This window comes from Haemaphysalis longicornis, unplaced genomic scaffold (assembly GCF_048455015.1).
Source record: "Haemaphysalis longicornis isolate Haplotype H1 unplaced genomic scaffold, Haemaphysalis longicornis Haplotype H1 scaffold_1, whole genome shotgun sequence".
NCBI lineage: Eukaryota > Metazoa > Arthropoda > Arachnida > Ixodida > Ixodidae > Haemaphysalis > Haemaphysalis longicornis.
The window spans coordinates 133887260-133901110 of record NW_027526203.1 but is presented as its reverse complement, the minus strand read 5'-3'; the positions used below and the strand labels follow the sequence as shown (position 1 = coordinate 133901110).

Here is a 13851-nt window from a genome sequence, read left to right as displayed (position 1 = left end):
AACAGTGGGTCGCTCCCGATGGGTCCGCATTTCATCTTACCAACTCGACTGGGCCTACACAGCCCACGCAAAAACAGTGGGTCGCTCGCGATGGGTCCGAATTTCATCTTACCAACTCGACTGGGCCTACACAGCCCACGCAAAAACAGTGGGTCGCTCCCGATGGGTCCGAATTTCATCTTACCAACTCGACTGGGCCTACACAGCCCACGCAAAAACAGTGGGTCGCTCCCGATGGGTCCGCATTTCATCTTACCAACTCGACTGGGCCTACACAGCCCACGCAAAAACAGTGGGTCGCTCCCGATGGGTCCGCATTTCATCTTACCAACTCGACTGGGCCTACACAGCCCACGCAAAAACAGTGGGTCGCTCCCGATGGGTCCGAATTTCATCTTACCAACTCGACTGGGCCTACACAGCCCACGCAAAAACAGTGGGTCGCTCCCGATGGGTCCGCATTTCATCTTACCAACTCGACTGGGCCTACACAGCCCACGCAAAAACAGTGGGTCGCTCCCGATGGGTCCGAATTTCATCTTACCAACTCGACTGGGCCTACACAGCCCACGCAAAAACAGTGGGTCGCTCCCGATGGGTCCGCATTTCATCTTACCAACTCGACTGGGCCTACACAGCCCACGCAAAAACAGTGGGTCGCTCCCGATGGGTCCGCATTTCATCTTACCAACTCGACTGGGCCTACACAGCCCACGCAAAAACAGTGGGTCGCTCCCGATGGGTCCGCATTTCATCTTACCAACTCGACTGGGCCTACACAGCCCACGCAAAAACAGTGGGTCGCTCCCGATGGGTCCGAATTTCATCTTACCAACTCGACTGGGCCTACACAGCCCACGCAAAAACAGTGGGTCGCTCCCGATGGGTCCGCATTTCATCTTACCAACTCGACTGGGCCTACACAGCCCACGCAAAAACAGTGGGTCGCTCCCGATGGGTCCGAATTTCATCTTACCAACTCGACTGGGCCTACACAGCCCACGCAAAAACAGTGGGTCGCTCCCGATGGGTCCGCATTTCATCTTACCAACTCGACTGGGCCTACACAGCCCACGCAAAAACAGTGGGTCGCTCCCGATGGGTCCGCATTTCATCTTACCAACTCGGTATGTGCGACTGGGCCTACACAGCCCACGGAAAAACAGTGGGTCGCTCCCGATGGGTCCGAATTTCATCTTACCAACTTGGTATATGTGACTGGGCCTACACAGCCCACGGAAAAACAGTGGGTCGCTCCCGATTGGTCCGAATTTCATCTTACCAACTCGGTATATGCGACTGGGCCTACACAGCGCACGCAAAAACAGTGGGCAGTGCATAAAGAGATGCATACCGAAGAGCGAGAGCGCTAGCCTGAACGATCCAGTTGAAGTCCTTTTCTGCAACTTGTTAAAATGCTGGGTACTTTGCTCACGCTTAATTTCAACACGGCATGCTCACCGCAATGTTTTTTTTTATGATTTTCTCTTTGTAACGGCCATTTCTCGCCTAACACTGCGGCCGTAGGCTTCTGACAAACCACTTCAGTGTCACCGCAATACAGCTAACTAGGCCATATTTCCCGCTTCGTAGCTCCCAAACAACAAAAATAGTGCAGCAGTTTTTTGATGTAGGTGATAGAGAGCGACCTTGGCTTTAAGTTGTGAAATTCTAAAAAAAATCGAAGATGTCCTTTTTTTTAATTGGCTTTCAAAATATACCAAAATGCGTTACCTGGCTGCAGTACAGTGCTTTTTTCAAATTGAATCGTCTTGAGAACCTAAACTAAAATTCGCGCGAAAATTGAAGAAAGACAGAAGAATAACATCAAAAAATTTGAAATACATAGCATAACTACATTCCGAAGAAAAAACCACTACTGAGGTAATCACTTTTTTTCCAATTTAAGAATTTTTATTAAAACTAATTCGCTCTGCAAGCCAAACACGAATATGCTAAATTATGTGAAGGTATGCAAAGTATTTACATAAAAATAACTAGTGCGATAGCTGCAGTAGTTTTTGTTTTACAAAGGTAAATGTTTCAAATTTTCCGTGAGCCGCTCAACACATCCGTGACCCGAGCCGGTTTTGAGAATTTTTAAAGACGACAAGTCTTTCTTGGGGTACCTAAACCCAGAAATTTTGGTCTGTCTGTATGTCTCTCTGCGTCTGTCTGTCTGTCTGTGACTCGAATATGCCACCCGGCCAAAGTGAAATAAAATCTGCACAATAGTCTTATATACTCACAGCCAAATCTAAACCTCTAAGTCCGGTGTCAGTATTCATACTTGTCAACATTGTTGAACAACAAGACATTACGCAAATATAAGGCAGAAAATCAATACATAAGAGACATTTGCAGGGTTCCTTTATTTAATTCATGGATGCTTTGTTTTCCCGATATAAAATGAAATACTACATCAATGGCAGAAAACTGTCGCCTGCTGTTGCCAGGGCTACCTCCTGGCGGCATTTAAGAAATCAAACGGCAATAGCAACGAACTGTTCCACTAGATGGGATCCACGTTCTGCGCATCGTGGCTTTATAAATGTTGTAGTAGGTTGCCTCAATTCACGCGCGTCTTCGCCGTACGGCAGCGCTGGCATCGAGACACCCGGCTTGGAGCAGTAGAACTCGGTAAATTTTAATTGACTTGAGCAAACCTCTAGCGCGTTATCTTGGGAGGAACGAGATGGGGTAGGAACAGCATGAGAGGTGAGCGGGAAAGAGAAGGGAGTCCTTTACTTGGCAGGAGCATCAGTCGACTATCGCCTGTCGACGTCATTTGCAACTAAAGGAGCAGATGCGCGGCCTTTTTTTTTTTTTGACGTAGGGATTTTTTTTTTCTTCAAAACAACTTCACTTATGTTTTCCCCCACGCACAAGAAGCTATGTATAAAATGTTTGTCAAAATTAAAGATGTCGACCGGACACGCCTGTGCCATCTCTGGCGAAAAAACAATGTTTTTACATCGCGACGAAACAATGCTGGAGTTTAGTAAAATTTTTTAGTTTTTGGAAGACACTGGCCTTATACACCCGTTTTAGCTCCCTAAATCTTTGAATGTTCTTAGAAAAACGCTTTTAATTTTCAAAATACCTTAATTTGTTTAGTCTTCACTGATACATTTCCCCTCGTGTTTGGCGCATTATAACCGAAAGGTTGCTGTGCCATAAACCACAACCTCTTCCTCTTCTCTTGAATACAGGCTACCTGGATTGATTGTAGGGTTTAACACGCCGACGCAACGCTGGCGATGAGGCGCGGCGTAGTGGAGGGCTACGAATCAATTTTGACCACCTGGGGATCATTAAGTGCGCGGAAATCTCGTACACACGGGCTTTTTTGCTTTTCGCCTCAATCATAAAAGCGGCCGCCGCGGCCGGGAATCTAACCCACGTCCTCGTGCTCAGCAGCACAACGCCTTAGCCGCATACACGCTACCTCAAAATAGCTTTCAGTGGGAAATAAATCTCGGAACTGGGCGGTGTTGCAACACCGGTTTAATGAAATGCAATATATAACATGCTGGAGTAGCACGTAAGCGCAAATCTCATAGCACACCATAGCTTTAATGGCGGGGTGGGCATGAACAAGGCTATCGAGGAGCTTAGAGCTACGCTCAACTATTAGCCCACCATCTCTCCTGATATGGACACACATGTGTGATAAGTAGAGACCGGAAGTTCACGCACTAAGCAGTTAAGGCTTTAGGTGCCTATAATATGCTCTGAAAATTGTCAATGTGGGCATCGTGACCTTCAACTAAAAGCACGTTTTAGACGTGTCTGTTAAGTCATAAATGAATTGTATCAGATTGGTGATTACAAAAGTAACATTTAGGAATTGGAGCAACGTACGTTTCCGATAAATGCCGTGGCATCCAGACCCGCGGCTGCGTGTCTGAGGGGGCCCCCCTTCTGTGCGACCCTCACGCCTACCACGTCGACTGCGCTCGGCCATTCTGCGTCCCCGCATGGGGGACGCGTGGACAGATAGCGGAAACACCGACTGGGGCAGGTGGCCAGCCCCGCCTGCCGTCACTGCCCAGCGCCCGTGCAGTCCCGGCCGCACGTACTGAAGAGCGCCCCAAGTTTGCGGCAGGGCGGGCGGAGCTGCTGGCTGTGCTTCAAGAAGTGCGGTCACTCGATGAACACCTTTGGCCCACGGGCAGTGCTATGGAGCGGTACCAAGTGCTCGAGGCCCTGGGTGCATACCTTGGTGGCTCGGGGCTGCACTGTGCACTCCACTACAACACCCTCTAACCGCCCAGATTGTAGTGGAGTGCTGCTGCGGATGCAGCTTTTCTGTGTGTGCGTGCGTGCCTGCGTGCGTGTGTGTGTGAGGGGAGGGGGGGGGTACGTGCCTGTGTCCCTTTTACACGTGTCACCCTACTGTATTCTCTACATTCACGTTTGGTTTATATATATAGTGTTTCTCTCTGTATTGCTACTTTGCCCAATTGGTTAACTCATTTTTTCCCGTATGTGTTGTGGGGTTATAGAGGGGTTAAAGTAGATTGGTTTACTTTTCCCTGCAATAGCAAAACCGGCGACGAGAGGGACTAATCCGTCTTCGTCTTCTCGTTTCGTCCAGCTAGCAAGCTATCTGCCCCCACCCCGCGGCTGCGCGCTGTACCGCGCCAGCCGCGGCGGGCCGTGGCTCGACGGAACAAAGGAAGCGAAAAGTGTTTGCGCTCATTGACATTTATTACAGGATAATAAACATTCAAAGAGCATGCAGGCTAGCTGGTTGACGGCGAGGATCTAGTTCTTCACCCGGGCAATTTAAGGGAATCGAGAGGTTCGACTCACCGCGACAACAGTCATCTCCGGGGGCGCCTCAGCGCGCTCGCCTTTGCCTCGCTGGGACGCCGATGGCAGCCATTGTCGCCCTCCTTTTTGCCCGATCCTCGAAGGAAGGAGGTCGCTAGGCACGTCCTCTCGCCTCGCTTCCCGAGCTCCAACTCTCCCCGCAGCTCGCATCCCGCGCGCGCTCGCCGGCTTAAAGACACTTCTACGGCGAGGAGGTAGATCCCCCTCGCCGACGTCTTGCCGAGCAAGTTCCCGCGAGGAGCAAGCGGTGTGGCGAAGCCGAACCAAAGGGAACGCGCTAAGGTCGCGTTCCCACATCGTTTATATATGATCCTTGTTAACATCCCTAATGTGTTTTATATATGTCCCATGTACCTCGTTAAGCTTCTATGTACTCTTTCCTCCCTATTACACCTCCCCCACACCAGTAGCCGTTTCAAGGCGAGGCAATTTACGCCTGCTGGTGGACCTTCCTCTCTTCCTAATGACAAATGCATGCATACATGCATACATACATACATACATACATACATACATACATACATACAACCAAAAAGGTCCCCTTCACCCCGAGTAGTCCGAGTGGCGCTGGCTACCACCCCGAAGTGCAGGAAACAAAAATACCTTAACATAAATACCCCAGAAAGTGGAGGGGAAAATAGCCCCACCGGTAGCGTAGTGGTCATCGCACAAGACGCGTATTCTGGAGGTCCTGGATTCGGATCCCACCCGGCGGGCATTTTTCCTCCACTTTCTTTCTGTCCATCCAAATTCTTTGTCTGTTTCAATGACCTACCACATACTCCCTGTTACGAATCGGCCCGCCGCCGTACTTTCCCACATCACTCCTCGGCTGTGCGGCGAGGCCACTGCGTGCGCCATTGAAAACAGGTGCCCTCTTGTCAGTGATCATGTTTTCATGCCTCGACAAGCCCGGGCAAGACGCTTCGCTTTCGGCACGTTTCAAAACTTCGGCGGCTGCCGGCGAGGCTTGTCTCGACGCTCTTCAAGGACACAGAGGCCCCGCGATCGCAGCGGAGTCCTCCTCTCTCCCCTCTCTCGGACTCAACCTGCGCCGATGCTATCGAGTGCTCACGAACTCTGGAAAGAGCGTTGTGTGTGTCTGTGACGTTCGTGGCGTGTTGCCGCTTGTTGGCGTTTTGACCGTTACCGCTTTTGGGTATAAATAGAAGCCACCCAAGCGCTGCAACCCATTCCTGTTACCTCGCCCGTCGGGTCATTGTTCTTTGGCTACGGCTCACCTCTCCCTATGAAGTAAACAGTTACGTTAGCCTACGGGTTCTGGACTTCTTCACGGCTGCAACAGCGGCTAGCAGCTCGCGTCACACCACGCTACCACACGCATGCCGGAGGCGACGGAGGTCGGCTCGGGTCGGCCCACCCGGTTGCAACAACTGGTTGGCAGCGGTCGAATGGCAACTTCGTAACATCTGGAGCCAGCGGTGCGAGACCCAACACCACGGACGTCATAGCGGCTTCGGACTTCGCAGGATTCTTGGCGGTCAAGGGTGAGTGCGGGACTTTCCTTCACTGAGTTTTACCAGGCTTCTGAGGATAGCTGGTAGGGCGTGTGTTTTTGTCGCGTGGGTTATTCGCGCAAAACATTTTTGGAGCAGTGGGAAAGCAGTACTCCAGATCGACCATGAATTTGAAGGCGTTGAAAAAACCGCAGTTGTTGGAGCTTGCAAAAGAGTTATGCTTGGATGTTTACGGACGCGCTGAAAAAGCCAGAGTTGATACAGGCTATACTCGCTGTTGGGGCTGACGATTACGAGCTGTCTGAGTGCATTGAGCTGATCAATGACAGGGAGAACGCTAATCGTCAGGCTGCAGAGGCAGAGGCTGAGCGCCAGCGACAGGAACGCGAGGAAATAAAACAACAAGAGCTCGAGAGGCAGAAAGAGGAACGCGAGGATAGAAGGCGAGAACAGGAGCGACCGCATGAGCTGGAAATGAAGCGTCTTGACATCGAGGCATCTGGATCTAGGCGTGAGAGTGACAGCAACGCGCGAAGCGTGCAGTTTGCGGTGACTGAGCGACCTACGTTGCGAATGTGTGACCTAATGCGACCCTACAAGGTAGGAGAAGACATCGGTCTTTTTTTGGTCAACTTCGAGCGTACGTGTGAGAGGGCCCAGTTTAGCCGAGCTCCATGGCCGCAAAAGCTGCTTACGCTTTTGCCAGGTGAGGTATCCGACGTGATGGCCCGCTTGCCAAAGGAGGCGGAGGACTACGAGAAAGTCAAGTCGAGCCTCCTTCGTAAGTACAGGTTGTCAGCAGAAGTGTTTCGCCAGAAGTTCCGTGAAGCCGAGAAAGCTAAGGGCGAGTCGTACTCGGAGTTCGCCTACAAGCTGAGGGCTAATATGGAAGAGTGGCTCAAAAAGGCAAAGGCTTTCGGAGAGCACGACAAGGTAGTTGAGTGCTTCGGTCTCGAGCAGCTTTACCGCCGTCTACCAGAAAACCTGAGACTCTGGGTGCAAGATAGGCCAGGGGTAAATACTGTGGATCAGGCAGCTCAGCTAGCCGACGAGTTCGTCGCACGTCGAGGTGCGCAGGGGCCGAAAGACGGCCAAAAAGAGTTGAGGCCGAGGCCTGATATATCAGGGCCTAAAGGCAGAGCTTCCGAGGAAGACGGTGGAGCAAAGGAAGTCGTTTTCGGGGATAGGGAAACTGGCCGCGAAAACGAAAAGAGAGCAGACGCTGAGGAGCTGCGCAGAAAGCTTTTGAAACGCACAGACAGGCTGCGTGTTACAACTACGGCGAGACGGGACATTTCGCTGCGAGTCGCAAGAAGGGAAAACTCGTCTTTCACGTGCTAGATCAGAGTGAGGACAGCAGGCAGTTTCTAGAGCCGTACGTACGTGAGCTCGTGTTCAACGGTAAACCATGCCGAGTTCTTCGCGACTCCGCGGCGATGGTAGACATGGTCCACCCTTCGTACATTGAACCGGATCAGCTGACGGGGCAGTGTGTTTGGGTAAAGCCGGCTGTGGCAGCACGAAATGTGCGCCTGCCGATTGCTAAGGTCAGCATCACAGGTCCGTTTGGTGAACTTGTCACGCAGGCGGCAGTATCCCCACAACTTCTTCCGGAATACAGGTACCTATTCTCGAACAGGTCGGATCAGCTGTTACGCGACAAAGGGTACAATTGCGAGAAACTGCCGAGGAAAGAACCAGCTGGGCTCGCTGCGAAGAGCTCATGTAACGATAGCATCGCCACCTCTGTGAGGAATGGCGAGACTCAGACAGAGAGCGATGATGGGGCATTTCCGGGGGCTCATTACAGAGGGCAGCGTAAGTACACTGTGTGTAAGGCCCCTACTGTGAGTGGAGATGTTTCGTCGCCATGTTCGAAGTGCGCAGGTTCACGGGAGGCCTTGAAAACGGCTGTAGACCCGAACGCGAGCAGTTCGCGGGCTAACGGCGTTCCGCGGGAAAGGCTAAACCGTGACGTTAGCGGAAGGAGGCAACACGAGTCCGTTGAAACGAAGGGTGTTTCTCCGGACGCGAGTTCAGAACCTAGCAACGCTGGGGCAGAGCCGGCAGTCGAGTCACTGAACGAGGTTCATGGTGCAGCTAAGCGTAGTGACGGCGCCGCAACGGAGCGAGCCGCTAGCGTTCCACCTGAAACTCAGATACTCGATGTCAGGCAACGGCCAGCCCAGCACGTAGCCATTCCGGTGTCGCCTGGGGTTGAGTCGTCTTCTGAGACCGGACCACCCGTGCGAAATTTGGCCTTGACAGCCGGAAAGGAAAGCGAAAACACCCAGCGGTGTTCGCTTGCCGACAGTGTCGCAAACAAATGCGGCAAGAGCTCTTATGCGCGCTTGCTGAGTGGCAGCGCCGCACGCTCGGTTTGCGCCGGGTCTCAACGGACCTCGAAGCGGCCGAGAACGAAAGCGCACGCCTTGCTCGAGCGGTGGAAAGTAGGGCAGTTTTCTCCGCGCGCTCGAGACACGTCTCGGGAGACGGCCGATGTCCTCTCGACCGGTCGCAGTCGCTTTCAGAGAGCGGGGGCACCTAAAGTACGGTACAAAAAGGGGAAAGCTCAGGGCAATGACCAGAGCTCAAATCGCAGCTCAGCGTGAGAAGTGGCCTGTAGACGCCTGACGTTCTCAATTTCATTGTTTTTCCTGAAGCAGGTTTCGCCCTTTACGATTACATTTCTTTTTGTGAGGGACATTTCCAATCACACGATATGTCACCTTTCAAGTTTGTGCACTTGTCTAAAGTAGTGCTGGGCTAGAATATAACTAGAGTAGTTAGTTATTAGCGTATTTTTCGCAACAAAAAGCCTGGTAGATCTTCAGTGAGGATTTGTCTTCGCACTTGCCGGCGATGCGGTTGTGCCTTCCTGTGTTGTTTCGTTGCTTGCCTGACCAAGCCAGAGACGTTCTTGGGAAGCCACTACTCGTCCAGTGACCGGCCCGGTGAAGCTCCAGCACGGTGTCGTACAGCTGAGGCCTGGAGTCGAGCGTCTGCCGAGCACTTCACGTCGAAAGCATCCCTCCGGACAACGGTTAAAGGCCCTTATCCATCGGGATCTCGGACCCCCGGCGAAGAAGCTGTTACGAATCGGCCCGCCGCCGTACTTTCCCGCATCACTCCTCGGCTATGCGGCGAAGCCACTGCGTGCGCCTTTGAAAACAGGTCCCCTCTTGTCAGTGATCATGTTTTCATACCTCGACAAGCCCGGGCCAGACGCTTCGCTTTCGGCACGTTTCAAAACTTCGGCGGCTGCCGGCGACGCTCGTCTCAACACTCTTCAAGGACACAGAGGCCCCGCAATCGCAGCGGAGTCCTCCTCTCTCCTCTCTCTCGGACTCAATGTGGGCCGATGCTATCGAGTGCTCACGAACTCTGGAAAGAGCGTTGTGTGTGTCTGTGACGTTCGTGGCGTGTTGCCGCTTGTTGGCGTTTTGACCGTTACCGCTTTGGGTATAAATAGAAGCCGCCCAAGCGCTGTAACACATTCCTGTTTGAGCAGCGAATCATTGCTGTCACTCTGCTCCAGTCCTGTACTGTTACCTCGCCCGTCGGGGCATTGTTCTTTGGCTACGGCTCACCTCTCGCTATGAAGTAAACAGTTACGTTAGCCTACGGCTTCTGGACTTCTTCACGGCTACAACAGCGGCTGGCCGCTCGCGTCACACCACGCTACCACACGTATGCCGGAGGCGACGGAGCTCGGCTCGGGTCGGCCCTCACGGTCGCAACATCCCCTTTCCTTTCCGAGGTTTTCTTGACGGCCAACCCTTATTTTTGTCTACATACGTACGTACGTACATACATACATACATACATACATACATACATACATACAGCATACATACATACATACATACATACATACATACATACATACATACATACATACATACATACATACATTCGCGATGCGAATGCGGTTCGCCATGCAGGTGCAAATGCCTGCTTGACATGCAGCTTTATCGTGAGGCACCCACGAACACATGCGAGTGTATGGCATGATGCCAACAGTGCTAACGGATGTGTAGACCTGCCAGCCTGACGTTAGGCGTCAGGTTATGCTTTGAGCTCTAACGTCGTCAACTGGTACCTACAGTTCTCAATAAGTAGGGATAACCAGTCCGATTGACCGAGGGTTTTGGCCGTAGCAACGGAGATAATAAGACTCAGACAAAAAAGGATGACACTCGTTGGGCAACTGGACACCATTGCTTTCGCATCCACTGCACCGCAAGGGGTGCGCTTCGGTGTCCTCGTGATTTGTGTTCAGTCTTGCGGGAGTGAAAGACTTCAAATTCATATTTTTATCGACAGGAGAATGCAATTCTCCCGGGCTGCTATCGACAGATTTTGTCCCTTTTCTGTGGAATGTCGAGAGGTTAAAATAAACCCGCGCTGTGGGTAAGGGTAAAATAAAGAGGGTAAAATAAACCCACACTGAGTGGTACGGACAAGCAGCCTCTGTAACGTGAACCTGGGGAGGGTACCGTATCTATGCTAGTTAAGGAGATTTCAAGGATGGATTGATTGGATATCACAGAATTAACAGAGTTTATCAGAACAGGCGAGTGATTATAAGTGATGAAACCAAGCGTATTTTATGCTACCGAAGTTATATGGAAAGGAAGGATTTCGGGGTCAGTTTCTTGATACACGAAGAGATTGCAGGAATGCCGAATTCTATACCATTGGCTATAATAGTCGCAAGCTTTGTGATCAAGCAAAGCAAGAGGTACAGGTTAAATATAGTAAAGCCTATGCACGAAACTATATATGATGACGAGGATGTTGGCTTTCTGCGAGTAGGTCGAATTGCGATGAATGAGGAAAAGCCAGGTGCACGATAGTGATGGGAAACGTTAAGGCAACTGGCGTCTACTTGAGTACCTTGAAGAAAACCTTCGGTCAGGCGTAATGAACAATGAAAAGGAGGATTGCAGAAATCCTAGATAACAGAAAAAAATTCGGTGGAAGTCATTGTGGCTCAAATTTACAGTAAGAAGCTGAGGACTTTGGCTGGGCTTGTAACGAGAACTGACAACCCGTGGGCTATCGGGGTATAAGAGTAGAAGTGGAGGGAGACGACTAACCGAATGGAGGAATGTAAGTGGACTGGGACATCGCAAAAAAGAATCCGTTCGAGGAACACATGAAGAGGCTGTGGTCTTGCAGTAGACACAAACATGCTGGCGATGGTGGTGTACTACAGGCGGCACTGCAGGCTGCCAAGTTGATTCCTTTAATAGTGAGAGAGAGAAGACGTGGTAGTGTTCATGCTTGAATTTTCTCGTAAAACATCGCGTTTTCTACTTGCACGCAGGAACAGTTCGAGCTCCCCGGAAGTGACATGGAATGGAATCTTCACCAAGGAGTCCTGCCATGAGTTACGCGGGCAAGAGCTCTCCACCATTGGTAGTACCGTCGTGGTCCATTTGTCATTCCAACGCATCCCCGAACTGCTTGCGGCAACTCCGCCAACCAAGCGCTCCTCTGACTATAATAAAAGCTACTCTCCCTTGCTTTTGTCATTCTTTGACCCAGGAGGAACAGCCTCTGCTCCGTGCTCAAGTCCGAACTGTTACGCGCTAGCGTAAGTGCCCCGTCTGTGAAGGGCCGGAAGTGACGAAGCTGGTCACGGAAACGGGCCCAGAGGAACAGGGCGCCTCGTCGTGGAGGGGAGGAACGTGCAACGGGGAAGGTGCGGAGGAGAGTAGGCTGCACGATCGCGTCACAGATCGTCACAAGAAGAAACGCAGAGACCCGTCCGCCTCCAACAGTGGCGTATTCTGTCGACCACTTCATGCCGCTCATTCAAAAGCAAGCCGCTTACTCGTGCAAACAACCCTTCGATCACGTGCACACTGCAGTTGGGTGGCACACCGCCGGAGAGGGCCAAGTGCGCCCTTGAGGCTTGCGTGTAGCCATTGTTGACGATAGGACACGTCACAATAATTCTCAGAGGAGCGGTTACAGGCTAGGATCTGACCATGGCTGCGAGCGTCGGTAAAATTGACGGCAAAACCAACCAATTGCATCAGGCGATAGCCGGGATAGTGGCATACGTGATCCCCTTCGGCATCGGCTGCTCACCACAAAAATCGGCTGCTCACCAGACAGTCTTACCAGGCGGTCGCGTAAGCAAAAGCACAATAAACGCCTAAAGCAAAGTATTGCTGTCTTAAACCAACAATCCCAAGACTACTCCAAAACGATACAGAAACAGAACTGGGCATCTTTCTGTAACCAGCTTCAGGGTACACTAAGCACCAAGAAAACATGGCACATACTACGCTCTCTCATCGACAAAGAACAGACGCGCACCGTTACGTCCAACCAAAGTCACCGCCTAATACAAACCTCAGACTTAACACCTGAGGAACTCGTAGAATCATTTCGATGGAAGATCTTTGGCCATGAATCCCAATCCCCGCCATAAAATGATTATAAGCAATATACTGGAAACGACAATACCGAGCTAGACTCCCCGTTCACCATCGAACAACTCCATCAGGTGCTACAAATGTTAAAACGCAACAGCGCCCCTGGACACGATCGAATAACTAACCGACGACTACGCAATCTCGACGACGAAACCATTCAAGTTATTCTTGACCTTTTCTATCAACATTGGGAAACCGCAACTCTGCCTGAACCGTGGAAAAGATCGGATATCATCCTCATGCCGAAATCCCACAAACCCCTAGGACTCAACAATCTCCGACCTATCTCTCTTACGTCTTGCGTTCGCAAAATTTTTGAGCACTTGGTTCGTAGACGTCTCACCACGCATCTTGAAACAACCGGACGGTATCCCAACACCATATTCGGCTTTCGTACCGGACTATCCACTCAACACGTGCTGCTACAACTCAGAGCATGTAATCCAAACCCTTAGCCGCAGCCATCCCAAAATGATCATGACTCTCAACGTGCAGGGAGCATTCGATAACGTTTACCATTCTGCAATTCTGGACAATCTTGCCACTACACACTGCGGTCATGGAACCTTCAACTACGTCAAGGCTTTCCTCCACAACCGAAAGGATACACTTCGACTCGGCCCGCACTCTACCCCCCTTTTACTGCAAAGCAGAATATCTCTAACCCCCCTTCCCCCCCCCCCCCCCAGTTTTCATTCCGGTGTCACCTATTTACTCGGCGCCGCTCCGGGGCTCCTCCTCACCACCGCTGACACCTCTTTCATAACTATTTTTCCCCTCACCTCCAACGATGCCCCTTTGGTAAGTTGCGCAGTCGGGACCTAACGGCGGTAGTGCGGTTATCAGATGATTGCGAAAAAAAAATAGAAGCACGGATGGGCGTAAAAAATGCACCGACGATTACTATACTCCGTAATATAAAATTTGCGCGCAGCGCGAGCTGTAGTCTTCTCGGTAATGACACATTTCTGTTGCGTCTCAGGAAGTGTTCGCCTGATCAGCGAACGCACGGCGGCGTGCACCACTATGCTGCTACCACGCAGCGCGTCGCCACCTCCGGCAAGCATGTTGCAAATCGTGTT

The 13851-nt window shown here is 51.4% G+C and overlaps 1 protein-coding gene across 1 annotated transcript in view; it reads left to right on the top strand.

Moving 5' to 3' along the window:
* Window positions 1-11848, top strand: part of LOC144166047 (uncharacterized) — a 63283-nt gene extending 51435 nt beyond the window's left edge. The window contains exon 4 of the mRNA XM_077695713.1: window positions 11650-11848. Within this exon, the coding sequence (XP_077551839.1) occupies window positions 11650-11675 (26 nt within the window). The 3' untranslated portion in view covers window positions 11676-11848. The remainder of the gene's footprint in view (window positions 1-11649) is intronic.
* Window positions 11849-13851: the final 2003 nt, after the last annotated feature.